Source organism: Triturus cristatus, chromosome 4_1, assembly GCF_964204655.1.
Source record: "Triturus cristatus chromosome 4_1, aTriCri1.1, whole genome shotgun sequence".
Classification (NCBI taxonomy): Eukaryota; Metazoa; Chordata; class Amphibia; order Caudata; family Salamandridae; genus Triturus; species Triturus cristatus.
Window position 1 is genome coordinate 276,709,372 of NC_140585.1, and position 27,873 is coordinate 276,737,244.

General features: G+C 52.4%; 1 protein-coding gene across 3 annotated transcripts in view; it reads right to left on the reverse strand.

Moving 5' to 3' along the window:
- The window catches only part of SVOPL (SVOP like), a 321,589-nt gene that overhangs the window by 100,464 nt on the left and 193,252 nt on the right, over positions 1 to 27,873 (reverse strand). For all 3 annotated transcript variants that reach the window (XM_085652034.1, XM_085652032.1, XM_085652033.1), the window contains one exon: positions 1,174 to 1,302. In XM_085652034.1, coding sequence (XP_085508160.1) covers positions 1,174 to 1,302 — 129 coding nt within the window. The remainder of the gene's footprint in view (positions 1 to 1,173; positions 1,303 to 27,873) is intronic.

The following is a 27,873-nucleotide window of genomic DNA, read 5'->3' on the forward strand; positions in this document are numbered from 1 at the left end:
CAGATTTTAGTCTGCTTTCCCAAGCTAGACATCTATGCACAAATCAAACTCATGCATCACTCAATCTTATGCTACTTTATTCTTCACCCAGCTTCACCTTTCCTCTTCCAACTAATCAAATTGTGAAACCTAGCAGCATTCTCAGTCCTGTTGGCCACAGCCCATATCATCTCTCATATCCTCAACAAACTTCTTTCTTGCATAGTGTCATCAATTCATCCCAGTATACTTTCACTCCCCTCTAGAAGGCAATAACGTTGCACACATAAGTGGATCCACATACCCAGATCCACCACAACAATATGTGAATCATGATGATTACAAGCAACACACAAATAGATAACGTCTCTGCAATTAGTGCTTCCTGTGCATGTTAGTGATATCACAAAGTCCCACTGAGTTTGGACCAAAATAGCTAAAGATTCAAATCATGGCAAAGCAAGTACTGTTTTCCCATGTTATCAATTTGCCCTCAAGATTTTTGGAATTATTGACTGGTTGACTAGTACACTTACTTAATCATATCAGAATACCTGTAATGACTGAGGGAGCATGTGGCTCAAGGGACAAGGTAATTGCTAAGTCAGTGTTGCACAAAGGAGCAGGCTTGTGGGGACACTAAACCTATCTGCATACCTTCGATGGATTTTTGAAATCTCAGAATGTTTATATGTTATGAGATGATGAATTAATATCCATGTGCACTGATTACCACTTAAAGTCCTGAAATCTCTGTTTATATTCCTGCAGTAAATTAACTTAACCATTGGTTCATCAAATGCTGTAATATATAAACATTGACAATAGAAGGCATCTTCATAAATTTTCCAACTATTAACTATTCATGCAAAAAAAGTAGGCAGGGTAAGCTTTGTAACTTCTAAATGAAATACCGCGATGCGGACATGTAAGTAGTGTACAAGATATCAGTTCGTTAGAAATGTATGTGTTTCTGCAATAAACTGAACTTCAGTTTTAAAGTGTTCATTGGGTCTCTTTTATAAGAATAAACACATATTTTAAATCTAATGAAAGTCTATATGTATTACAGACCCAAACAAAAATCTCTCTAAAAAATTATGGTGAACAGATCTAGCCACAATAACAAGACTGTAGTCTCTCCTCTAGAAGCGATTGTTCAGAAATTGTTAAAGACACCAAGGCGGTTCTTACCATAGCTGGTTCTTCCAGTGCACCTTCTGGCATGACAGAGCGATTCACCTTTGCGATCCATGTTAAGGTCTTCACAGCAGCTTGCGTATTTCCATTGGAGACATTGAAACGTGCAGATTCTGGAATAAACTGTAAACACCAGCAAAGGGTTTCTAGGTAAGCATTCTTTAACGTGTTCAGGCATTAAATTGAGAGATAAGTTCACCCAGTTTGTAAGTTCCCCAGATACAGGGGGCAGTAGGTCAATATTACAAATATAGATCATGCCTTATGGCAGGACCTTTCAACCCATTCAATATTTGTGGGCACAGCTGAGTAGGATGGTCCACTAGGGCGAGAAACTGCTGGTAGAAATTCTTTGTGTGTCATGACTTCTGCTGGCAAGGATCATTACCATGTAGGTATGCAAATGAGGCCCACACTGTCAATCATTTTCAGAATACAGAGCCAGTGGAGGCAGTGGTTAAACTGCCAAGATTTAGACTAGCTTGTCCAAATATAAGCAACAGGGTAAGCTTTCTTCTGCCGTTACCTCCAGGAGGTGTTCTCCCCTCCTGTTGCAGCCTGCCTGCCAGTGTTGCCAGATTTTGAGACCGATCCCAAGCCCAAAGACGCCCAAGTAGAAGCCCACATTTAGCCCCATGCAAACGAGTGTCAGCCCAAAGTCAAAACTCTCAAATTTGGCAAAAGTAGTGTTCAGAAAACATTTTAAGGATGAATCTAACTTCTATTAAGTATACAGATAGTGGGAGGAGGTTAACTGGGCACCTGTGTTAATAACTACTCATTTTCAAGACCAGTCCCAACTTTGACTTTTCATCTTGTAGTTCTGTCACCACAGAACCAAACCTGAATCTGGCATTGTTGAATTAACTCTACACGAGAAGATTATAACCCACCTTAGGTTTATGAATAAGAACGTCAATGCTATTTCAGCAATGTGGCTCCAAAAAGAATACTGAAGAGGTTATGCAGAATTAACACCACAGAATGATCCACATATTAAGAAACATCCCCTTGTTTTAAAGTAATTGCAACACAACTTGTTTGGCATAGCTTACATTCTATGTACTTGTCTGGAGATATTAAACAACAAAAAACTCCTTTACAATAACAGTATGGGACAACAGCAAAAATAAACATCACAGCAGTCAAATCTGAAACGCAGTTTTCGTGCAAAACAAGTGTACGTAAATGTGAAACAACAGTGTGAAAATGGAGGGTTGCTGCAGAAAGACGAGACTGCCACACTCTTCCAGTTAAAAAGTAAGGCGAGACCAGAAAAGAGACAGTCACCTGCTCTGACCGATTCCCTACCCTCTGTTTCAAAGTCATTCACCGTAACCACATATTCTGGCACTAAAAAGTATATAGGACATTGTTGTTTCCATTGTGTTGCAGCAAGCGCTCGACTAAAGCTCCTAGTCTTGGCAAGCAGCAGATGGGTTTGTTTGGGGGTACAGATGAACGCAAGGCTGTTGGAGCATAAAGGAAAATGAGCTATTTCCCCAGAACATTTGGTGACTCACTCAACACTGACATTCCCTTAACTCTACTGATACTGTCATACTGTTCGTGTTCCATCGCACTCCATTTCCCTTCACCATGGGCCTGGGCCCTCCCATGAGGCTCTTTTTCTCCTGTCACCCAGCCAGGGCTAATTATTCATGCTCTTAATTTTAAATTCTCAGCAATGACTGTAAACAACCTAAGATAATCCATGCCAGCAAAGCAGGCCATGTTTACATTGCCTGTGTTTACTTCATGCAGTGTTCCCTAAGAGTATTTCCTTTATCCAGATGATGTGTTTCCCTAGTTTCATCTTCACAAAACATACTTTAATAGTTCAAATTGTGAAATGAGTCGCCTTCAGGTCTGGGTGAGTTCAGATTGCAAATAGACATTTATTTAGGGAACAATTGTGAGTCCCATGGCTGAAGGCAGAATTGCTTTCTCACAGTGCCTGCCACTGGGTCATTAAGGTGTTCAGACTAAATACAGATCCATTACATGGCGTCTTAGGAGAGCGCATAAAGCGATGGTTATATAAATGCCAATTGTAAATTAAAGCACTAATATGAAAGTGCACAATGAGGGCTACAATGTGTAGGAGTCATATCATACACACTGGTAGGCATTATATATTAAGAGCACTTTTCTGCAGAAACACACGGTAAGGCTTAAAATGCTATGCAGTTGTTGAGTGTGCTAATAAGTCTTCATTATCCATAGTAACCCTTTTTAACAACCTTGGAATTACAAAAGATTGAGGATAAAAACAAGGTTTTAAAGTAATGCCTTTCAGTTTTCATGGAGTTCCTTGATTTTGGGTCATACCTCACTGTCAATATCAGAAGGATTGTGACATATTAGCTGCAAATAACAAAAGGATCTCTGTTTCAAAAGCAGTGTGGCCGTTTTCTTTTTACCAGGGAGGAGGGTGGTGGCCACACATGCACACATATGCCTCACTTACACCTGTGCATTCACACATGCACACACACCCATTCACAACACTAACAAATGTATTAATTTATTTATTGGAGAATTTTATATAGCGCTAGCTAGGTATTCATACATACACGCATGAAACATAGAAAAAGTACACAATTTACCTTAACTGTATCTCTCAACAAGAGGGAAGTCTCAGAGGTCCCAGGAGGGTTGGGAAGGCTGCCTTCCCTCATTGCCTGATTGGAAGGCAGCAGTCCGAATCTCGTCACAGAGTGGGATGGGGTCAGTGAGACTGCTTACCCCACGCCACTCTGTGACTAGATGCCACTCATTGACACTCTGCCCTGGGCACTTCAGAGCTTAAAAATGAAGGATCCAGGTCCGAGGCAATCAATGGCACTACCCATCATCACAAAGGGGAGAGCCTCGAGGCACTTTTGCCAGACTGAGGAGGGCATGCCCACAGGGCTGTAAGATCCTCAGCCTGGCAGCCGGGTGCATTTAGCGCATGTCCAGCTCCTGCCTGCCCGATCTGAACAAGAAGAGTGTCTGTCATGTTGCCATTTGTTCAGCCTGACAGGCACTCTTCTTGCTTGGAAAAAGGTGGGGGGCATGGCGCCCCAGCCCATGCAGACAGGTCTCTGCTAGTTAAAAGCAGTACCTTACTGAGCGATAAACATACAATACAATAGAGATGTGCAAATCTGGCTTGAACCAAGCCATGACAATATTTGCAATGTCCATCATGCAACAAAAATCATGTTATAATAAGATAAGGTGTCTTGACAATTCAAAAAAGTATATTTTTAACACGTGAACGCATTTTACTTTAGCACATCCAATTATACCACTGAATCAGGATGTATTTATTAAACGTGAATGTTTTTAAACATTAACTGGGAAACATTCCTGCCCCCGCCTTGATGAATAATTCTGTTAATAAACTAATAGGCAAGTCAAGGTTCATGTGGAACTTATATGTAGTGTAAATCCTTACCACAGATAGCCCAACGTTATAGGCAATTAAATTAAACAGTAGGTCTTTGTACAACGGACATCCTGCACCAGTGAACCTAAAAAACAGGAGGCTCAGTACTTGCCCAGGATCCTACAATCTGATCAAGCAGGAATAAGACCACTAGCTGGGTATCTATTTTCACCATCAAACCTTAACAATTTGCTTTATCTCTAGGAGGATGAGAATAGAGTGTAGATAACCAGTAGAATCTAATCTAATATTGTCAGTAGTCCATATTTTACCTTGGCAGTTTTACATAGCACAAAGCTTGTTCCAGGATATAAGAGCAAGAACTGCACAATAGCCCAAGAAAAAAAGATCTTTCAGGCCAGATAACTAATCTTATTATACCCAGTGGTCGATCAAACGGATCCGAATTTACTAAAAAAGTGTGACTTGTGTTGCTGCCAAATGGATGCCTGGTCACCTTTGTCACTGCTGCATTTGTATGTTACAGTGGTACTAATGAGGCAAAATCTTTGCAGAGACTGTTAGTATGTGTAAAATATCAAAACAATAAAGTATCAGAATAGGTAGTGCATTACGCGGCAGCCTTTTTGTGCTACATAATTTAGTCAACACTGTGACATAATTTTGTCCTCCATTGCTGCATAATTCCAGTGGCCCCAAAGCAGGCGGCACATGTTAAAAGTGCTTGTGCATGAAGCAGAGAGACTGTGAAGTTTGCAAACTTTAAAGACATATTTACAAGCCCCCATCGCCACAGGAAGGTCACTTTAAGACGTTCCTGTGGCGATAAACCCTTCACCTTATTTACAAGGCGGTGTTAAGCCTTAATGCCACCTTGTAAATAAGGCAACCCTATCATGCTACACTCAGTGTAAAAGGGGCGTGCAATGGGGGTTGTGGTGGGCGTTCCGCCGCAACACCCATTGATTTTGACGCTGCCCTCAATTTACAAGGGAGGGGTAAATTGGAGGCATCGCCAAAATTAAGACCAGGGTAAACCTGGTCTTAACATAGCAAAACGGGAAGAAATGCTTAATTTCTCCTCGTTTTTGCGGTTTCAATGTGTTCTGCATTGTACAGCACACATGGGAACAGCAAATCGCCATGAATAATCGTTCATGTGAAATTAAGGTGTCCCTTCTTGCACCTAAACAATCATTTAAAAAAATGACGATTTGCAACTTCTATGTGTGCTGTCTACTCTTAAAAAAATGAAAACAGAAATGTTTCATTTTTCTTTTTATATGCATCCCATTTCCTTTCAAGTAAACGGGCTGCATTTAAAAACAAAAGAAACTGCTTTATTTAAAAAATCAGTCACAGACATGGTGGTCCGCTGTCCACCATCTCTGGGAGTGCTAGCCATTCCGAATGGGGTTGCAAATGGCACCTGCCTCATGAATATTAATGAGGCAGGCAATTTGCGGCCCCCATTAGGAATCACAAACAGTGTCTGAGACACAGTTGTAAATTCCAATTTGCGAGTCGCAAATTGCGATGTGCAAAATGACACAATTTGCGATTCGCAAATTGGAAGGGTCGTACATCTTTATTTAATTTATTTATTTATCCTATTTTTAACTTTTTTCTCACTTCGTCCCGAGGCTGCAATTTGGAACAGAAAAATGCCAGACAAAGACGACATTTCCAGCAAAAGCATTTCTTTCTTTTTTTGTATCCATTTCACAGGGGAACGAATGAAGGAAACAGAGAGGTTTGTTGAAGCTACGGTTTTCAAGTGAGGAGGAGCGAGAGAGACGGAAAGAGAGGGGATATGAGGAAGAGGAAGAAAGAGAGGGGGCAGCTGACAGCGGCAGAGCAGGAGTAGTGGACACTTCCCCGACTAAACCTTCTGGGCACCTAGGGAGTCTCACGTGCAACAAAAGCAGGCTGCAGGGTTGGCCAACAAGCCCTTGTCTTTACACTCTGACTCCTCCTCTCACAAACTCCACAGCACTCCTAGTCCGCTGTGCGAAGAGGCAATGATTCAAAACAAAAGAAAGGATGACATCATTGGTCAATTCTCTCTGGGGGCAGGCCAGCAACATGAAGAAGGGCCGTCATAAGCAGCGGGTTCGCACTATGAATGATTGACGGCCCTGATTTGAAACCATGAGCTGCGCAGAGCCCAAGGAGTCTGCATAAAACTGCAGAGCATATGCGGGCGCCGCCATCGATATCACAAATATTGTGCACTGAAGGGCAAATGTTGCCCAACTTTACACAAACCCTCCAGGGGTAGTTTTTTCACGCCCAAATGGGTAAAATGTCACCCATTTGTGTCGGAAACAGCCCAATCTGGCAACACTGCTGCCTGCTAATCCGCGCTGAGAGCGCCTCGCATCCCCTCCCACCTCTGGACTCCCCAGGCCGCACTCCTTTTCCCAGCAGCCCCCCGGAGGCGGGGCTAGCTGATCTTTAGATTGTCACATCACCCGGCACAGGATAAAGCTCCCATGTGGCTCCCACATCGTGGGAAGCCTCCTCCCGCCCCTCCCTTCAGGGGGTGTTCTCCCCGTCTGTTGTTCCCTGCCTGCTGCTCCATGCTGAGAGCGCCTCGGACACCCTCCCAACCAGGGATATTTTAAGGATTTTGGGGACTACGGGTCAAATGTATTTTGGGTGCCCCCTGTTCGGGACCGCTTTGATTTTATGATCCTGTTTCAGCACTTTCATGCCCTCTTTGGTCAAAATCTATATGTGTGCATGGGCGGCTCCTTCGCTAAGGCAGAGGAACGTCACCCACTGCTCTTTGAGCAGGAAAAATAACATTATTAGTTCGGGCTGAGTTTGGGCGGGGCACGGCTGGAGGCACAGGGGTAGAAGTGGTTTGCACACTCCAAGTGCGCATGACTGCTTGGCTGGCCGTCTTGGCTCTCCCAAACAGTCATGCGCACTTTGCATATTCCCCACCAGGCTACATTACACAGCCTGGTGGGGAACAGGCTCAGGCCCCACTCCCCATCTGAGCGCCGATCCTTGGTACTCCGATCAATCACAACGCTGCATTGCAACATTGTGATTGGCTTAGGGCAGCTAATCACAATGCTGCATTGCAGAGTGGTGATGGGCTATGGGGAGCCTGGGAGCTTCCTGGTTCCGGTACTCGCAGGAGAAGTGGAGGAGAGACGCGGCCGGCGGAACAGGTAAGTGGTATTTTTTATTTTTATTTTGTCCCCATCATCTCCCCCTTGCCGCCTGCCCCCCTCCCCGTCCCTCCACCCTGTTTCCCTGGCAGCAGCTACTGTATGTGTGTACATCTGATATTCAGGGATAGTGATGTGTGTTTTTTTTTTTGATAAACAAGTTTTATTGTTTTAAACAGCACAATAACAAAAACAGTCTGGTATTCCGAATCGGTATCACACAGCAAAGCATTAGGAAGCACCCCCCGCCCCCCCCCGCCCCCAGAATCCTCCCCCCAGCCCCCACACCGCCCCATTAAGGTATGTTGCCTAGCCATTTCCCCCAAACCTTTCGGTATTTCTTGGGGCATCCTCGTGCCTGATAGAGAGTACGTTCCTGCGCCGCGCACCAGTCCACCCCAGCGCCCCATTTGGCCACACTTGGCGGCAGCGGCTGCTTCCATGCCGCAGCAATGTCGCGCTTGGCCACCATCAAGGCCGTCATGAGAAACAGTTGCTCTGAGCGCGAGCCATCTAAGCCATCCGTGATGCCCAGCAGCGAGTGTCTTGGATCATGGGGCACCTCCCACCCCAGGACCTCCGTAAGTTCGGTCTCAATGCCCCTCCAGAACCCCTCCAGGGCCGGGCAGGACCACACCATATGCAGGAAGTCTGCCGGGTCGGAACCACATCGGGGGCAGGCCGCATCCCCGGAGAGGCCCGCACGGTGAAGGCGAGCTGGTGTGAGGTACGCCGCGTGGAGATAATAGATTTGGATGAGTCGCAGCTTAGCGGAAGCCGTCACCAACCGGGGGGCCATAAGGGCGTCCCGCCAGTCGGCCTCGTCCAGGGGACCCACCCATCCCTCCCAGCGCTCCTTAAGACCCGCAAGGGATGTAGGGGTGCAGTTAATGAGGGAGCGGTAGATCCTGGAGATGCCCCCCCTCCCCAGGTTGCCCAGCAGAACCTGAGCCTCCGGAGGGCTGTGATCCGGCAGCCGGACGTCCAGTGGCGTGTAGGTGCGTATGGCGTGGCGCAGCTGGAGGTAACGGTAAAATTGGGAGGAGTGAAGGGAAAAACGCGCTTGCAGCTCCGAAAAGGAACACATCCGCCCTCCCCGCCAGACGTCCCCCAGCTGGGATATGCCGATAAGATCCCATGATTTGAAGCCTTCCAGCGTTGTGACCTCCCGCAACCACGTCCCGTGCCACAGGGGAGTGACCCGGGTCAACCGTCCCGTCCATCGGGTGAGGCGGAGCGCCGCTCTCCAGGACAGGAACACAGCCCTGGTGATGTCCGGGCAAGAAGCAGGGATGGGGGCGCCGTACAGGCGGTCTTGGATGTCGGAGAAGCCCAAGCCGTGAAGTTCCACCCTGTAGGCCGGGTCGGACCAACCCCCTCCATACCAGTCGTGAATGACCAGTAGGCGGGTGGCCATGTAGTAGAGGTAAAGATCAGACATGCCCAGGCCCCCGTCAAAGGTGGGAATACGGCACGTCGACAGAGCCAGCCGCCGCCTCCCATCGCCCCAGAGAAATCTCGTCGCCATCCCGTCGAGCTCGCGGAACCACGGGCGCGGAAAGGAGAGGGGAGTGTTTTGCAAGACATACAGAAACCGGGGAAGGATCATCATTTTGTAGAGGGCGACCCTTCCCAGCGGGTTGAGGGGCAGCTGCTGCCACCGCGCCAGATCGACCTTGGCTCTCTTGACCAGGGGGGAGACGTTGAGCGCCCAGCTTAGCTCCGGGAGGAGGGAGACCCAAATGCCCAGGTACTGAAATGTTAAGCGACGCAGAGGGATGGTCTCCTGCCAGTCAAAGCATTCCCTGGAGGGGTGCAACGGTACCAGGACCGACTTCCGTGGGTTGAGGGAGAGACCCGACGCCCGGCCGAAGCGGCTCAGGATGGATAGTGCGCGCGGTCCGGAGCTCGCTGGGTCCCCCAGGTAGAGGAGGACATCATCCGCATAGAGGGCGATTTTGTCGGCTTCCAAGCCGGGCCACTCCCACCCCCGAAGGAGGGGATCGGATCTAATCAAGGCGGCCAGAGGCTCCATCGCCAGGGCGAAGAGAAGGGGCGACAATGGGCAACCCTGCCTCGTCCCCCGGCCAATCCGGAAGGGCCTTGACAACGCACCATTGACCAGCACTCTGGCACGGGGCCGGGCATAGAGGACTCGCACCATCCCCAGGAACCGGGGGCCAAAGCCCATACGGGACAGGACATCGAAGAGGTAGGCCCACCCCACCGAATCGAAAGCCTTCTCGAAGTCAACGAGGAGGAGGGCGAGGTACGGGGTCAGTCGATGGCGATGGGCCAAGGCCACATGGAGACGGCGCAGACAGTGGCGCGTGCCCCGAGCGGGCATGAAGCCACATTGATCCGGGTGGACCAAGGTCGACAACATGGGCTTAAGTCGTTGGGCCAGAACCGCCGCATAGAGTTTCACATCAGTATTGATGAGCGAAATTGGGCGATAGGCCGCTCTATCAGCGGGCGGCGGCGTGGATTTGGGCAAAACCACAATCGTGGCCAGGTCGGATTCCAGGGGGAAGAAACCCCTCTCAAGCGCCTCCGCATAGTGGGCTCTCAGCCGCGGGACCAGGGTGTCCTTATAGGCCGCAAAGAATTCCTGGGGAAAACCGTCCGGTCCCGGTGTCTTCCCCGTTGACGTATGCCCGATTGCCTCCCCGATCTCCTCGGCGGAGATGGGCGCCTCCAGGCTCTCCATTTCGTCCGGCCGAAGCCGGGCCAGGCAGGCGCTCCCGGACGCGAGCAGGGCGTCCAGAGAAAGGTCCGGCGCACGCGCTCGGTAGAGCTGGGAGTAGAACTGGGCAAATGCCTCCGCCATAGCCACGGAGGAGGACTGGAGCACCCCCGAAGAGTCGGCAATCGCCGGAATGATGCGCGACGCCCTGGGGTAAGTGGCCAGGCGGTGCAATAGTGCGCCGTTCTTGTCACCCCAGCCGTAGACCCTCGCTACCGAGGACTGCCAAAGAAGCTTGGCCGCCTCTAGGGACCGCTGACAAATCTCCTGACGAAGGAGCCGCAACTGTCGGTCCACCGCCGGGTCGTCATGCTCGGAGAGCGACTGCTCCAGCCGCAACGCCCGGGCCTCGCAGGCAGTGAGCTGCTGCAGCTGTGTCTGGCGGTGCCGCACCACCTGTGCCTTGGCCGCCCCCCTGATGGTTGCCTTGCAAGCCTCCCAGAGGGTGCCTGCAGACGAGACAGAGCCCTCATTGGCACCATAGTAATGAGCGAGCTCAGTGCCGACCGTCTCGCGCACTGTCTTGTCCTGGAGGAACCAGGCGTTGAACCTCCACACCGGCCTGGCCGCGTGAGGCGGGGGGCCCAGACCCAGGAGGACTGGCGAGTGGTCCGAGATGCCCCTGGGAAGGATGCGGACATCCTGGACACTTCCGCACTCGGTGGGGGGGACAAAAACCATATCAATACGAGCGTGAGAGTGGTGAGCGGCTGAAGTGTGGGTGTATTGACGGTCGTGAGGATGCCAAAGCCTCCAGGCGTCGCAGAGGCCCTGGGCCTCCGCCCAGCCCGCCAGCTGTCTCGCTCGCGCGGCACGGGAGTCCGAAATCGGTCCCGACGAATCCAGCTGTGGGGCCAAGACCGCATTAAAATCGCCCCCAAGCACGACAGTGCCCACGGGGAGAACTTCTAACAACGAGGCGACGTGGGATAAAGCCTGCGACAGTCCCGAGGGGGGCACATAGAGTGAAAGGAAGCTGACCGGGCGACCCTCCAGCGTACCACAAATGGCAATCCCGATTCCCAGGGGCGCACGGGCCACCCTCTGAAGGACGAAGGGGAAGGAACGACGCAGCAGGACCGCCACCCCGCGGGAACCACGGGAGAACCCCGAGTGCCACACCCGGTCGTAGCCATAGCGCGCCAAGAAAGGACATTTTTCCCCAAGGAGATGGGTCTCCTGAAGGAGGAGGACGTCGGCCCCAACGCGCTGAGCATATTTAAGGACCGCCGTGCGCTTATGCCTATCCAGCAGGCCGTTCACATTCCAGGACAGGACGTGCAGCTGTGCCCTGGGGGTCACGTCAGCCATGGATGCAACGGGTACATCGGGACATAGCAGGGTCGGAGCCACCCCAGGGGTGTCGGGAGGACATCATGTCGTACTGATGCGCCGGGAGGAGAGGAGGATCGCCCAGGACCCGCGGGGAAAGCAGGGGGCAGGCAACAGGGGACCAGGAGCGCCCGGCCAGGAGCGGGCGGCAGCAGACTGTGGGCAGGAGCCAGCGCGGAGCGCAGCAATGACGCCCGCGGGAGGAAGCCAAGGGGCGCCAGGACGGGAGCGAGCAGCAACAGGCCGCGTGCGTGGGCAAGCGCTGGGCTTTGCAGTAACGCTTGCAGGAAGCTGCGATGCGGCGCGCCCATGGAAGACCAGACATGAACGAAAAGGACCACCCCCCCGAGGAGGAGTATCCAACAAAACATCCAACAAAACCCACCCCTTAACCCCCAACCCCCCACCCTACACTTCGGGAACTGAAGCATCTGTCGCCCTAACATCAACAACTATTACAGAAGCCCCAAGCGAGCGCTCGGGTGTCAAGAGCGTGGTGGACCCCTCCAGAAGTACGGATGCAAGTGTTCCGGCCTAGACTACTACTCATGGGCGGAGATCCGCTGAGTCCAGGACCGTGGCGGCGGCCCCAGCCGCGGGACCGGGCCACCAGAGCTGCTACCAAGATGGAAGACCACCCCAAGTCAAATGACCGGGCTGCGGGAGAGATCAGAAAGGTCCACAGGCGCGATGAGGGGGGTCAGGGACGGGTCTGGCGGTCGCGGCGACCGGCTCCGGAGGCCCCCAGCCGCCTGAGTAGATGTCCCGGATGAGGCAGACGATTCCCTCGGCATCCTGCCCGACCTGCTCGTGGACCGAGGCCCAGCCGTCAACCCCCCCCGGGGCCGCCGGGACTGTGTGCGTCTTCTACGGCGTGGGCGAGGAGGCCTGGTTGTGTCCAGATCCGTAGGCCTCCGGGCCGGGGACGCTCGCCCAGATTGTTGCAAGGGGCGCTCCTCAGTGAGCCAAGTCCATGCCGCCCGAGGAGTGTCGAAAAACAAGGTCTTAGCCTGGAAGACCACACGGAGGCGGGCCGGGAACTGAAGTTGGTATCTAAGACCCAAGGAGCGCATCTTATGCTTCACCTCCAGGTATGATCGGCGTTGCTCTTGAACCTCCCGGGTGTAGTCGGGGAAAACCATGATGGTATGGTTATTGAAGGACAAAGGAGACTGCGCCCGCGCCTCCTTCAGAATGGCATCCCTGTCCCTGAAGTTGAGGATCCGCAGGATGAAGGGGCGCGGTGGGGCCCCCACCGGAGGTTTGGCGGCCAACGACCGGTGCGCTCTTTCCACCACGAACCAGGTGGACAGGCTGGCCGCGGGCATCCAGGACTTAAACCATTTCTCAAGAAAGTCATCGGTGCGGCCAGATTCCACCCCCTCCGGAAAGCCCACCAAGCGGAGGTTGTTGCGGCGGGCCCGGTTTTCGGCATCTTCTGCCCGCCGATGCAGTTCCTTGGAGTGGGTCGTGAGCTCCCGGACCTGATCTTGGAGCTGCCGGATGTCGTCCTCCGCGGTCGAAATGCGGGATTCCGTCTCGGTGATGCGGGCCGTGGCATTGCGAAGATCCTGTCGGAGGAGCGCCACGTCCACCTTCACCTCCCCGACCATCCCCTCCAAGGACGTGCGGGAGGCGGTGATGGCCTGCAGAATGGCGGCAAGGTCCGTGCCAGGAGTCGGCGCCGCCTCCCCCCCAGCTCCGGGGGGCTCAGAGGTCGTGAAGCGGTCAATCTTGGTCTGGTGGGGTGCAGCCGCCGACTTGGCACCCCGTTCCTTGCCCATGACTGCCTTCAGGGCGCGTGCGCCGGTGCTCAGGCGCCGCGTGGCTCGCCGTCCCAGTGTCCCCACTGCCAGCCGGTGCGGATTCGGGGGATAGGGGTGGTGCCCTCACCCCGGTATGACGGGCCGCCGGGGGTGCCGCCGCCCCGCGAGAGGCGGTCCAGTGTGGTAGAGTCTCTCCGCTGCTCCAGGTACAGGGCCCGCGACCAATCAGGCCCCCGCAGCGGCCTCTCGGGCGTATTCCGGCGGCGCTCCCCGCCGCGATCGGCAAAGGAACCTCTCCCCGAGGAGGGGGGGGGAAACAGGGGGCCCTCTCCGTCCAGCGGGCGACGAGGGAGGGGAGCGCGCGGATCCCAGTGTGGCGATGGGCCCCCGCCGCCAACCGCCGACGCCGGCACCTGTCGTGGGCACCGTCGCGTTGTTCGCACCAGTTCTCGGCCACCACCAGGAAGGAGTCCAAGCCCTCGCGCAGGTGCGCGTCTCTCACCTCTGATCGGCGTTGTCTCGGGGTCCTTGCAGGTCCCAGGCGTCCCGCGGGCACAGCGTACACCTCTCCACACCGGGAGCGGGTAGTGGGTGGGGGGGGGCCCGGCAGCACCAATCCAGCATAACCTCCCCGTCAAATCGCCGCCTCAGGCACCAGAGCGCGACACCACTCCTGTGTGGGGCCCACCACAGGCCCCGAGGGGGGGGCCCAGCCTCCACGAGGGCGCCCTGCCAGCAGCCAATCCACCAAACGTGTAGGGCAGTGGGGCAAGGGGGGGGAAGAAGGAAGCAGTCCCCCGCGGCACGCCCCGGACCATAGGCCAGAGCAGATCAGTGCGGCGGATGGTGGCAATCCGGTAGATGGGCCCCGTCTCACGAGCTCCTAGCATCCGGGCCGGTCCGCCCGGCGATCAGGGCCCTGCGGCCGGGGGGGTCCGGGGAGGCGTCCGGGACCCGTCGCCCCTCCCGCAGCGCTCCGCAGGCCAAGGTGTTCCCCCGCGGGTCTCCCCCGCCGCCACACAACTGACACCAGATTGCGGCCTGCGCCCCTCGTGTGGCGCCGCGGGCGCTCGTAGCGGGCGCCGCCGGTCGAAGAACTGGCCGAGTGTACGTCCCTGCAGCGGTGCCGCATCCAGCTAGCAGAACTCAGTCCCCGCGGCACCAAAGCGTCCCAAAATTGCAGCGGGGGTGGGGCAGCAGCTCCTCCGCAAGCGTCAGGAAGCGGAGCGCGCCCAGGCCATCAGCAACGGAGGATGAGCGGATGCGAGGGGTCAGGCATCGCGGAGCTCTACCTCGGCGCGGCCATCTTGGCTAGCGCCACCTAGCGCTCTCAGTGATGTGTGTTTTTAGTATTGTAATACAGCAGCAGTTTACTAATATTACTGCGAATAATCTCTGTCACACCCTCCCATTTCACATATGTGAGGTCCTGTCTTGATCTTAAAGAAACCTTTTATATGGATGTTGAATGAAACAAACACATTTGTCTGCAAAATATCTGTAATAGACTCTCCTACACTGAAAAAATAAATAAAAGAAAAACACTATTTACAACAATCTGTTTAAAAAGTATTCAAGGTCACCAGGGCAAGACTCTCTGCACAACATAGCTGGCTCTATCAGGGGGCCCCCTGAAATGCTGGGGCCTTGGGCCCTGGGCCAGAGCCCACCTTGCCCACGCTTTAAAACGTCTCAGCTCCTACCTCCGGATTCACCTGACTCCATTTTTCAGCAGCCCTGGACGGTGAGCCCAGCTGGTCTTTAGCTTTTTGCACATCCTGGTGCAGAATAAAGCTCCCCTGTGGCTCCCGCATTGTGGGAAGCCGTTTTCTGCCCTTCCCTCCCAAAGGTGTTCTCGCCTCTGCTGCTACCTGCCTGCTGCTCGGTGCTGAGAGTCTCGGACCCCCTCTCACCTATTGACTCACTGGACCAGTCTCCATTTCCCAGCAAACATGGAGGCAGGGCCAGCTGGTCTTTAGATTTTTGCATCTCTCGGCGCAGAATAAAGCACCCCTGTGGCTCCTGCATTGTGGGAAGCCACTTTCTGCCCTTGCCTCCAGGAGGTGTTCTCCCCTCCTACTGCTGCCTGCCTGCTGCGCCGTGCTGAGAGTGACCTCTGGACTCACCGGACCACAGTCCATTTCCCAGCAGTCTCGGAGGCCGGCACAGATGGTCTTTAGATTTTCGCGCATCCCAGCTCAGACTAAATCTCCACCGCAGCTCCATTATCATGGGAAGCCACTTTCTGCCCTTCCCTCCAGGAGGTGTTTTCCCCTCCTGTTGCTGCCTGCCTGTTGCTCTGCGCCGAGTGCGCCTCGGACCCCCTCCCTCAGGGACTCACCAGACCAGACTCCATTTCCCAGCAGCCCCGGAGGCGGGGCTAGCTGGTCTTTAAATTTCCACACCTTCCGGCGCAGAATTAAGCAACCCTGCGGCTCCAGCATTGGAGGAAGCGCATGGGCGGAGCCTGGGCCAAGGGTGGGCCTGTCTCAGCCTGGCAGAGCCCTGAAGAGGCTGGGCTAGGCTACCCCTCTTTTGCCTGACCCACAGCTTAAGGTAATGTGCTTGCCCCCTCTACGCCTCTGCTTCCTGCAGTCCTTGTCCCTGTGCTGCCTGCGGTCTTTGTCCATGCCCCGCCTGTAGTCCCTGTCCTTGCGCTGCCTGCTGTTCTGGTCCTTTGGCTGCCTGCTGTCCCTGCGCTGCCTGCTGTCCCTGTCCCTGCATTATCAAAAAAATCAAAGGAGGGAGTGAAGAGGAAAAAGGTAGAATCGTTCTCCTCTTGATACTATTATCCAACATAGGGATTCTGCCATGTATTATGTGAATATATATGCACCCATGTGTGTGCTGCTATTTTTATTTTTATTTGAAGTGTTTAGCCATACGTGAAAAATGGTGCAAAAGGATCAGAGCTCCTTCTCTCAATTTGTGGGAAGGGCAATGTTTAAAAAAATTGTAAAATACCCCTCACACACTGAAACCTGATTCAGAGTCATGCTTCATCATTTGGGTCTTCCCGCCCCTCTACGGGACGGGGCGTGCTATGACTTACGTAGACGCAGGAGTACTTTATTCAGTGATTGGTGAGTATGTGTAGTTCGTGGAATCGTGAAAAGAAAATGTGAGATGGTTAAAAATTCTCTGGCTAGTGGAACGAAAATACTTTATTGTCTTCCCTGGCTGAGAATAGTAAAAGTGGGGAGGTGTAGATGGTGTACTATAATGAGTCACCTCCTACAAGGTCGACATGTCTTTCTTCCTCAGGACCAAAAAAACGAGAAAAAAAACAGCATTGCCTGCACCCCTTGTCCCTGCGCTGCCTGCAGTCCTTCCCTCTGTGCTACCTGCAGTCCCTGTTCCTGCACTGCCTGCAGTCCCTGTCCCTGTGCTGCCTTCTGCCCCTGTCCCTGCACTGCCTGCTGTCCCTGTCCTTCTGCTGCCTGCTGTCCAAGTCCCTGCTCTGCCAGCCCCAGGTCTTTGCCCAGTGCCCAGGTCCAATAGGGCCACCAGCCAGGACCACTATGTGAGGCCTCTGCATGGCACTGCAGCTGACGCGCAAAGCAGGTGTGCTCCCAACGCACCACCGGTTTGTCAACGCCCAGCACCAGGACCCCAGGCACTCCTGCCATCCAACGGTACACCGCCAATGAACTCCTAGACCGTGGACGCAGAAACAACTGCTGTGTCTCCTTCCCACAATCCACCAAAGGACCCTTCACCTGCCAACACTGCAACTTCTCCTGCGACACAACCTACGAAAGATCCTCCACCACTCCTGCTCCAAGACAAAGGACACCCCTCAGCCACTCCATTGTATCCTACTCAACGCCCACTAACTCTCCAAACACACTATGGAAATCTGGGACACCGTCACCACCCTCTCCATGTATGTTGCCTTCATCACCGAAATGTGGCTCAACCCATCCTCGAACCCCGACATCACCACCACCACTCCCACAGGTAACAAGATGATACACCAAGAGCGTGCCAACAAGCAAGGCAGAGGCATCGTCTTCAAAGAAACCGTCAGATACACCTTGACCAACGACAACTCCACACCTCTCATGGAGCACCTCTACTTCCTATTACAAACTGACGCAAAGACCATGGTAAGAGGCACCCTCACCTACAGACCCCCAGCAATCGACTCTCGAGTACATCCTTTTCGCCGACCTCATCTTCTCCCACCACAGCTGGAGTAAGGTCACCGAAACTCAGTGGTCACAGACCCTCACCACCCCCACCCTGAGGACTCACCAGACCTCTACCACACTGTCCAGAACATTGCTGCCTGGCTCACCGATAGCACCAACACAGTTGCCTCACTGAAACCTACAAAATCCAACAAGACCTCCAAAACATGCCAGCTGGTACACCCCAGACCTCAGGACCATTGAGCGCAACTGCCTTCAATTGAAGAAACCCACCGACGGAGCAGCTCATAACACAGCCCACAGCAGCTATCACCAGCACGTCAAAGAAGCCAAGAAAGCATCCAGCATCACCTGCACCGACTCAGCGGCCAACCACCCAAAGGAACTTGGGGAGAGGAGTTGGCCTAACGGCTAGGGCGCTCCACCTCGGCTCTGGGGAACTGGGTTCAAGTCTCGATAATGACGCTGAACATCCTGTGATTCTGGGCAAATCACTTCATCTCCCCGTGCCTAACAAAAAATGAATGTGTGTCCTCATGTAACGTAACTGGTGCTATATACCTGATTGGATTTGGGTCAAGTTTGCGCTATATAAACCTCTGCAAAAAAAACCCTGTAAAATATTTCTCCTTCCCCATAGCCATAGAGAACACCATCGATGCCTCCGAAGAGCTCTGCGACACTCTCTCAGACTACTTCCACAGCAAGATTGCCAACATCTATAACAATTTCAACCTCAAACTCGCCACACTCAACCCTACCAACCTCAACCAACTAGCGAACATCAGTCAAACCATTACCACCTGCTCTACGCTCACCGCCTTAACAATCTCAGCCATCATGTCTTCCATCCACTCCAGGGTACCCACCATCCCTACCCCCACTACCACTACAACCTCGCGAAGAACCCAATCAGCACGCAACTCACCAGCATCCTCAACACTTCCATCTCCACAGCAACCTTCCCGGACAGATGGAAACATGCAGCTATCAGACCCCTCCTAAAGAAAGCCTTTTCTAACACCCGCGATCTCAAAAACTTATTGTTCGCTCGCCCTGCTCCCCTGGCTGGCCAAAGTACTCGAAAAAGCCATTAACCAGCAGCTCACCGAATTCGTGGAACGAAACCACCTACTGGATGCACCACAATCAGGATTCCATGCCTATCACAGCACCGAGACCGTGCTGATCACCGCAATAGACATCAGAACACTTCTCGACTGTGGAGAAACTGTGGCCCTGATCCTCCTTGACTTCTCTGCGGGGTTCAACACCGTCTTCCATAATGCCCTCATCAACAGACTCCACAACATAGACATACAACAAGACACCCTCAAGTGGATTGTCTCCTTCCTAACAGGACGCATACATAGCGTCCGACTGCCTCCCTTCACCTTCACACCCAAAGACATCATATGTGGCGCACCACAAGGATCATCCATCAGCCTCACCCTGTTCAGCACCTATATGACCCCTCCAGAAGATGGACTTAACATAATCTCCTACTCAGACAACACTCAATAGTTCCTCTCGCTCACCGAGGACCCCACCAACATCTAAATCAACTCCCGCGATGCCATGATCAATGTAGACAAATTAATGAAAGACAACTGTCTCCTACTCAATTCCGAAGTACTGATCCTTGGGAAGAACACCTCTGCATGAGACCACAGCTGGTGGCCTGCAAAACTCGGACAGACACCGATTGACCATGCACACAACTGCGCATCATCCTCGACAGCCTACTGACCATGAAATGACAAGTCAAAGTAGTCACCTCCTCCTGCTTCCATACACTTCGCATGCTCTTCCAACATCAACCATCTTCCGCCAACCCTATATACACCTGCACTCCTGTTCACTTGCCCTTGCACACACTGCCTGCATCCTTTGCAGCTGCAGCAGTGGCCGCTCCTTCTCCTAGGTCACTGCTGAGACCTGGAACAACCTTCCCCTCCAGCTCAGTACAGCCTCCTCGCTAGAAGACTTCAGAAAGAGACTCAAGCCTGGCTCTTCGATGGAAACACAGCACCCAGATACCCCTAGGGGTGACAGGGTTGCGCTTTACAAATGCTGTTTGGTTGCTTGATTGATTGATTAAACAGAGCTGAGTAGGGCAACCAACCCTACCAATTCCAGGACAGAAGACCAATGAGAACTTTAGGCAGGATGGAGAGACTGCACTACTACCCGTCTGCCACCATGTTCCCAGGCATTATAACTCTTACAGGAGTGCTGGTAGGATTAACACTACTGAGCAGTAAAATGGCCAATCCACTTGTTTAGTTTTTAAGGTGAGCGAGAGATTTGTCAATCTGATCATGGCCAAGCCGCACAAAAAGCAAAACCATGGTCATCAGGAAAGAGATTTCCTGACTCTGTCTTTTGATCTTTGTACACAGTGAGAGAATTCAATGTAGAAAATAACTTGGAATATGGGCATAGTTCTGAGACAGAATTATGCAATATCATTGTTTTAAATCTTCCTCCTATAAAATCATAAGGCAGCAATCAATTTAGGCAACAGTATATTAAGAGAGAATAAACATATAAATAAACCATCACCTCAAGGGTGAGTGAAGTCTTTTAATGGACTATGAACATTTGATTTGTTAGACATGAGTAACAGTTATGATGTAGTACATGGCTTCCAGGGGAGCCTTAACATGAATTTCTGTATCAGAATCCAGTTATTCACTGTAGTGGTCACTACTGTACTAAACCAACCTGTTGTAATGTCACCCAGGTGAAACGCTCACTTCTCTTTTGTTCTCACGCCTCTCCTGAGTTTGCAGAAACCCAGGCGCTGCGACAGAATGACGGATTCACCTGTGTCTCCACAGACATGAGAGAGATGGGAGACAGCAGGTAGTGCTGTGCATGCGCCAACTGCCTCCTCCCCTGTCAGTCTGGTTCTCAGCAGGTCCGTGCTGAGAAGGGAAATAAAGCAGCACTGACAAGTGGCTCTCTCAGAGCTGCTGTCAGTGTGGTGCCAGCTCTCACTCACAGTGTGAGAGTGGAGAGCATAGTTTTGGGTTGGAAGGGGGTGGGATTGCGCAGAGGGTGGTGGGGTGGCAGGAGGCCATGTTATATGTTTTCTGTTTGGGTGGGGGTGGTGTTTTCTTTAGCAGAATAATAATAATGCGTTTTGTAAAGCGCCTGGTTTATACCAGACGGTGTGTCCCCGCGCTAAGGCCAAGACCGCCAGAAAGAGAGAAAAAGATTAGGATGAATCAGACAGGAAGATATCATGGTAGTAATCAAGAAGAGCGGAAGAGCCAGGTTTTCATTTTGTTCTGAAGATTTTATCTGATGGTGCTGCTCTCAGATCATGGGGGAGAAAGTTTCAAATTTTGGAAGCCAGAAAGGAGAAGGAACGAGCCCCAAGTCTGGCTTTAAGTGCCCTACGAATCCTGGTTAGTTTTGCTGAAGATTATCTGAGATCACAGCAGGGGATGTATGGTTGGTTTATGGAGCGCAGATATTTAGGACCTAGCTGGGAACGATTACAACGACAAAAGCACATGGCTTTGAACTAGATTCTTTTAGTCACTGGGAGCCCCTGAAGTTGATTAAGAGTTTCAGGGGCGGAATATCTTCAAGGAAGATTGAGTACTAGCCAAGCTGCAGCATTTTGTACTCTCTGAAGCAGGTTCAGATTGCCCTTAGTAGCCCCAGATACAGACATGTCCAATGGTTTTACGAAACTTTGTAGGGATTAAATCTAGGGGGTATATTCTCAAGAACTTGTGATAACCATCGCAAAAGTAACTTAACGCAACTCTCAACATCGCAGTCTATCGCGGGAAATTGACGCCATGTTAACTAAGTATTCACAACACGGCGGTACCATGCGATAGTCACCAGATAATGCATCAAATGGCCACGTTAAAATCAACGCCATGCCGCAAAAATGCGAAACACGAATGCAAAAAAAGCTGCAATGAGGCCAATCGCGATACAAAAAGATGCGAAAACCAGTGGCAGGCCTGCAAATCACACTTGTCTGGCGGGCAAATGCAACATAAAAGCTACAAAAACAACCCACCAGAAACAATCCAAAGTGCGTAGCAACATGGATGCACCCTGACCGAGCGCAGAGGCCAACGCGAACCCCACAACCCCAACAGACCACCAGCAGGGTCAGGGAAGTCCAGGGAGAAGAGGGAGAGAAAGACGGGGTGCAGTCCGCAGCAAAATCAGATCAGCGTCACGGAGGTAATAGAACACTACCATCAACTGACCCACAATTAGACCACCAGGAATGCATTCGGAGTGTCGAGGAGGCCAATGGAGGAGGCCAAGAGGCGCTGGCATGATGTGAAAATCTAAACCAGGCACAAAGCCGCTGCCGACAGGAAGGCAGCAACGGCGACAGAAGGTGGAAGTCCTGCGCCACAGGAGGAGCTGGAGGAAACGGAGGCCACAGTCAACAGTGTGGAGACGGTGCAAGGAGTCGGGAGTGTGGACACAGCTCGGGAGGACCTGACACAACATCAACAGGGTGAGTAAAGACCAGGGACATGGGGGACGGGGGGAGATGGGCACCATGGCACATATGCACAACGATGCAAAGCACACTGCACACCCACAATGACCCTGGATCATGTCCCTCATACCCGTGGCACACTGCAGCACACACACATAGCAATAACTGCACATCCACATTGACGACAATGTGGTACAATGTGCAACCCCGACACTGCAGAACAGAGGACACAACTGGCTCAGCACACGCGCAGAAACAGGCCTACTACATCTGACAGAGCTGGAAAATGTGAAATGGAAATGCACGCGTACAACCTCACATCCGTCATGTAGTCCAAATGTACACTGTCCCGCATCTAAATCCTGCACCTCCAAAACAGTCACAATGTACATTGTCATACAGTCTGCATGTAAACAAGAACAATGCGCCAACATACATTTCAACACAATGTCAACATGCATCTCCCCTTCACATCGCAGAGGGACACACAACACCTCCAGCAGAGCACAGAAGACCACACAACAGTGATGCTGGAGAGGACCACCACACCTTCGACACCGACGCCCTACAACAGCCCAGGGACATCCCACGCAACCCACCACCAGGACCAGGGCAGCCAAGCTACTTAGAGGAGAACCCAGCCCCTGAAACAGACCACACAGCATGAAGCACCCACAAGCACGGCTGGCTCACAACACTCCACCGACCCACACATGGCACCCCAATGCCAGGTGTCAGAACGCCAAAAGTAGGTGGCCGAACAGGTGCGGGTGTGGTCCGAATCCATGGAAGTCGAACTAGATCACATACGTGGGTGTCTATTACCCTTCAGGGACCACCTACATCCCACAAAGGAGACCCACACTGCCATAGAGACACATGCAGATGCACATTTTCCAGTACAGAACCACGCCCAGGGGCACGCACATATCAGTCACACACCCACATTGGCTCTGTGTATGACGGCTCAGTCCACTACCCTTACAAAACGAGTGGGTGATGACAAAGCTACATGTCCAAGCTCCAACCCGCTGCCTTTATGTTGAACTGGCTATGGGCACGTGTGGCCGGCCCCTTTATTGGCAGGGCCACATGTAGAGTGACGCCTGTGCTGGATGTGTGTGGGGTGAGTATAAGGCAGCCCGCACGGAATGCTTGGTGCTAGCAACAACTTGTACAGTGATCACCGGTGCAATGGAAACAGAAAACACCTGCATAACAGAGTCAACTGCTGAGCAACATGGAGGGAGCCGTAGCAAGTACAAAGGTCACCCAACATACAAACAGAAGTGTCTGTGAGTTACAGTACACTGAGGTTGGGGCACTAGAGATGAGCGCGCTCATGTAATGAAAATGAGTAGGATTGTGTCCTTTCAGGATATTCCTGATGCAGATGCAGTGGGGTGTGTTAGACCTGCATCAACTTCCTCATCAACGACCCAGGCCGCACACACTGCCTGAGGTGACATTGCGGCGCAGCCTCTGCACAGCACAAAACTCAATCAGTAATGGTCCATAGGTTGCGGTGCACTGAGTAAGTGGCACCTGGAGTGCTGAGCAGGGGATCAGGCAGATGATGACATCCATGACAGGTCTTAGCAACTCCGTTAGTCTGCCAGTACCACTGTTTTGACTCTGGCAGATGGGGGTTGGAGTTGGCCCTGGCGGTGGTGGCATGTGCCTCCTGCGGCGATGCGACGTCCGGGCCGGTCAGGACTCGATTAGATGTGTGAGCCCTGGTGGTCCACAGTTGAGGCCAGAGGCAGCGGACAGCGGAGGGCCACATGCACATGGCATTGATGACCCCAAGACCACCGTCACAGAGGTCATCCAATATTCATTCAGACACGGTCCCTGACTTGAGCTGCACAGATGCACAGCAGCCGGCACAGGCACACCTTCACGGGACGGTGACTTGTGGTCCACTGAGGTAGGGCCATGCAGACTGAGTGGGTCCTCGTCAAAGGTGAATGTGGTGGAGGGTTGCGGGGGACAGTGGAAGGTGTCCTCCAGGGCATGATACAGAGGGTAGAAGCGATCCGGAAGCAGCAAATGGAGGAGTGGAAAGCGACAGCTACCTTGCAACCACCAATTTATGGATCAGCTGCATGAGGATGAAAACTACCCCCTAGTCCATAGACTCAGATGCCACAAATGTACGACCAGAGAGTGTTCATGAATGTCGGGGAACAGACTTGGTGGCACCGGGGCTGAGAGGGGATGCAGTCTGCGATTATGCCGGTACACTGATATGTACTCCGGCATTGCCAAATCAAGACTCTGTGACCTACTGGACCGCAGTGTAGGCCAGAGGCAGCGAGCACCTGTGGGCCACAGCCACGCGTCGTAGGCTCGCGATGCACAGAGTTAGTGACACTAGGTCATTTGTCGTACGATGATACTTTTTTCCTCCTGACTGACAAGCGCCATCCTCTTACGCCTCTCCTTGCGTGCAATGATATGTACTCTGCCTTTGAATGATCAATGTTCAGTTCCAATTCTGTGACCTACTCGATCGCAGCGTAGGCTGAGAGCAGTAGTACGCGTGGGCCCACAGAATCTTGCGGCTGTGATGTACCCCTAAGACCTGGTGGCACCACATCGAAGGGTGTATAGTGACATACACTCAGCCATAATTAATGTGCTCTGTCATGGTGTAATCAAGACTCAGTTCCAAATGTGTGACCTACTTGTCCGCTGTGCATGCCGGTGGAGTACGTCAACGTGAAAGGAGTACTGCGGGCCAGTGTTGCGGAGGCAGTGATGGTGTGAGGAGGCTGCCAAGGTCGCAGGCCTCGGGGTTGGAGATTGCACCGGCATGCGTTGGGCCCTCTTCGACACACGCTAGTGACAGCAGGTGGGCATTGAGGCCTGTGTGTGCAAGCGCGGGCAGGACTGGCTTGATGACCAGTGTCCCGGGGTGCAGCAGGCACATAGGATCGCTGGCAACACCGCTCATGGCATCGGCCTCGTGGCGGGGTGAGAAGCGCCACCCTGGCAGAGACGTTGGGCATTCCGGAAGAGAACCACGCCCAGAGTCACGTGCCTCTTATTTACACCCCTACACTGGCCTGGCGTACGCCGGGCCAGCCCCCTCTGCTGACGCTTACGGGGGGGGGGTGTAACATGCTACATTTCCACGATCTTCCCCACTGGCAGGGGTGACATGGTTGCGTCCACTGTCCACTACACTCCGGACACCAGTGGTGTGTGTCAACATGGATATGTGTGTAGTCTGCATACTGCAGTTTGGCCAGCACATCCACGCCACCCTTGGCATTGTGTACAGTCTCATTCATGGGTCACTTGCCTCCTTCGCACATGCCTGGTCCCCACCTCTTCCGATATTCTGCTGTTGTGTGGCCGAGGTGCCATTCCGTTGATGCCTAATGTACATGGCTAGCCCAGGTTCCCACAGTGAGTTGTGCTGTTGTGTCTGGTGGGTGTGCATGTTGTATGTGAGCTTGTGATGTATGCATTTCCTGTGTTGTGTGTTGCATGATTGTGGAGTTGAGGTGTGTGCATTTGGTATTGGCCATCGAGCAGTGCATTTCCGTGGATGCCATCCTGGTGGCGCAGGTTGTTGATGGACTGTCGAGAGGGGTAGGAATCATGCACACTGCCTTGGTGGTTTGCGGCGGCGTTGGCGGAGGAATCCCGGTGGTCCACTATTGCCTGCACATTGATGGGATACGTGCGCTTTCTGTTGCGCTTAATGTGTGCAGTGTTGCCAGGGGCCACTAGTAGGACATGTGTGCAGTCAATTGCCCCCTGACACGTGCGGGAAGCCAGCTGTGGCATACACACCTTGCTTGGTCTCCAGCTGTTCCTGCGCAGTGTGTGGGAAGTATGGATAGTGGGGTACCAAGCTGATGGTGTCATCCATGACCGTTGTGGGGGACTTGGATTGGCCTGGCTGTGTGACTCGTCCGTCTCAGGCGGATGTTGGTTGGAGGGTACCAGAGGCCAACACGTGCAGCATGGCCAGCAGCTTTGTCTGGGGTGGGATGTTGGTTGTCCTCTGTGTTGGTACCGTCAGCCTGTGGGCAATGGTGGTCAGGATGCGGAGGAGGGTTGTCCCTTTGGCCATGTAGTGGGCAATGACATTCTCTGGTTTTGGGTCTGTGAGGTTGGTGCATTTTCGGAGGGTCACTGTCTTTGTCTGCGCTGCCTCAGTGTTGGTCCGGGGGGGTGCGGTGGGTGTCCGGGGGGGTGGGGGTGGTGGCGGTGGGTGTTGGAGCCCTGTTGGGGCTCTGAGCTGCATGATCAGTGGCTCCATAGCATCTGTTCCTCAGGTGTGGGTCTGGGCTGGGCTCCATTTTGTGGTGCAGGCTGTGGTCCTACTTTGAATCAGGTCAGAGCAGGTGTTAATTTCCTGCTGCTAACGCGCCTTATTGCTTGTTTCGTGGTCTTTTTGCCGATCTGGCTGGTCGTTGAGAATGTTGCGGAGTGGTGTTGTTGTGGCTTTTTCCACGGGAACGCCTACTCTGCATCTTAATAGCGATAGTTGCCGGGGTCATCTGTGGTGATGTTTTTTGCGGCTGATATCACGAGTAAACTGGTGTTATGGGCTGTTGACACCAGCTTGTGAATGGGGCAATAAATTTATCACAACTTTGGCTGGGATAAAGTGCTGTTAACTCAGAGATAGCTTCTTGAGAATATGCCCCAACGATTTTCCTAAGGGCCTTTAAGGTACCAAAGCACTTCCCTACGGTGCTTCGGATCTGATCCTCGAAGATGAGTTTGGAGTCAAATCAAACTCCCAGATTTTTGACTTCATGTTTAGGTTCCGGGGGCTGGCCAAGGAGGTCGGGCCCCCAGGCTGAGGTCCAAATCAACCTTGATCTTCACTCTTGTTGTCTATTTGATGTCACTGAGAACTCCTCAATGGAAAATATCCCTCTACTTTGGAGTTACCCATCTCTAATTCTATATGTTATGTATACTAAAGGTCACTGAATTATGCGGCAGGAGAGGGTCAAATTAAGTGGCAAGAAAAGCCAAATTACGTGGCATAATGCATCACGTTTTGTAATAATCCTACTTCATTATTTTGTCATTTTTAAACTTGGCAACGCTGTATGGGCATTAGTTGCACCTCATTAATACCAGTTCATCTCCCAAATATAGCTTTAAGCAACAGAAAGGTTATCAGTTCAGATTTGCAAAGAGCATTCCACTGCACATAAACAAGTGTTGCTGCATTTTAAAAATCTTTTAAACCATGTGAGCTAGAAGCAAAGTTTTTTTTGCTGAAATCTGCAGATTACGCGGCAGATTATGGATTATGTGGCAAATGCAGCAAAAGTCTCTGCGCGAACTCCTGTCTGCGTACGTGTAAGCAAATGCCTCTTTTTGTATGGTCACCTCCAAGTTTTTCGACTGATGCTGCTGGTTTTCCGACTTTGACAGTGCACTGAGGCCTTCTAACAAGACCTAAGTGCCAGTGCACAGACCCTGAAGTATATATCGAAATGGCTGATCCCCTTTAGAAATGGCTAGTTTACATGTAAATCCCCAGTAAATGGTACCCTGGTAGTCAGGGCATGTAAGTTAGAGGGGTACCCCAGGGCTTGCACGACTGATTGTGCCACCCTGGAGGTCCCCCAAGTGAAACAACTT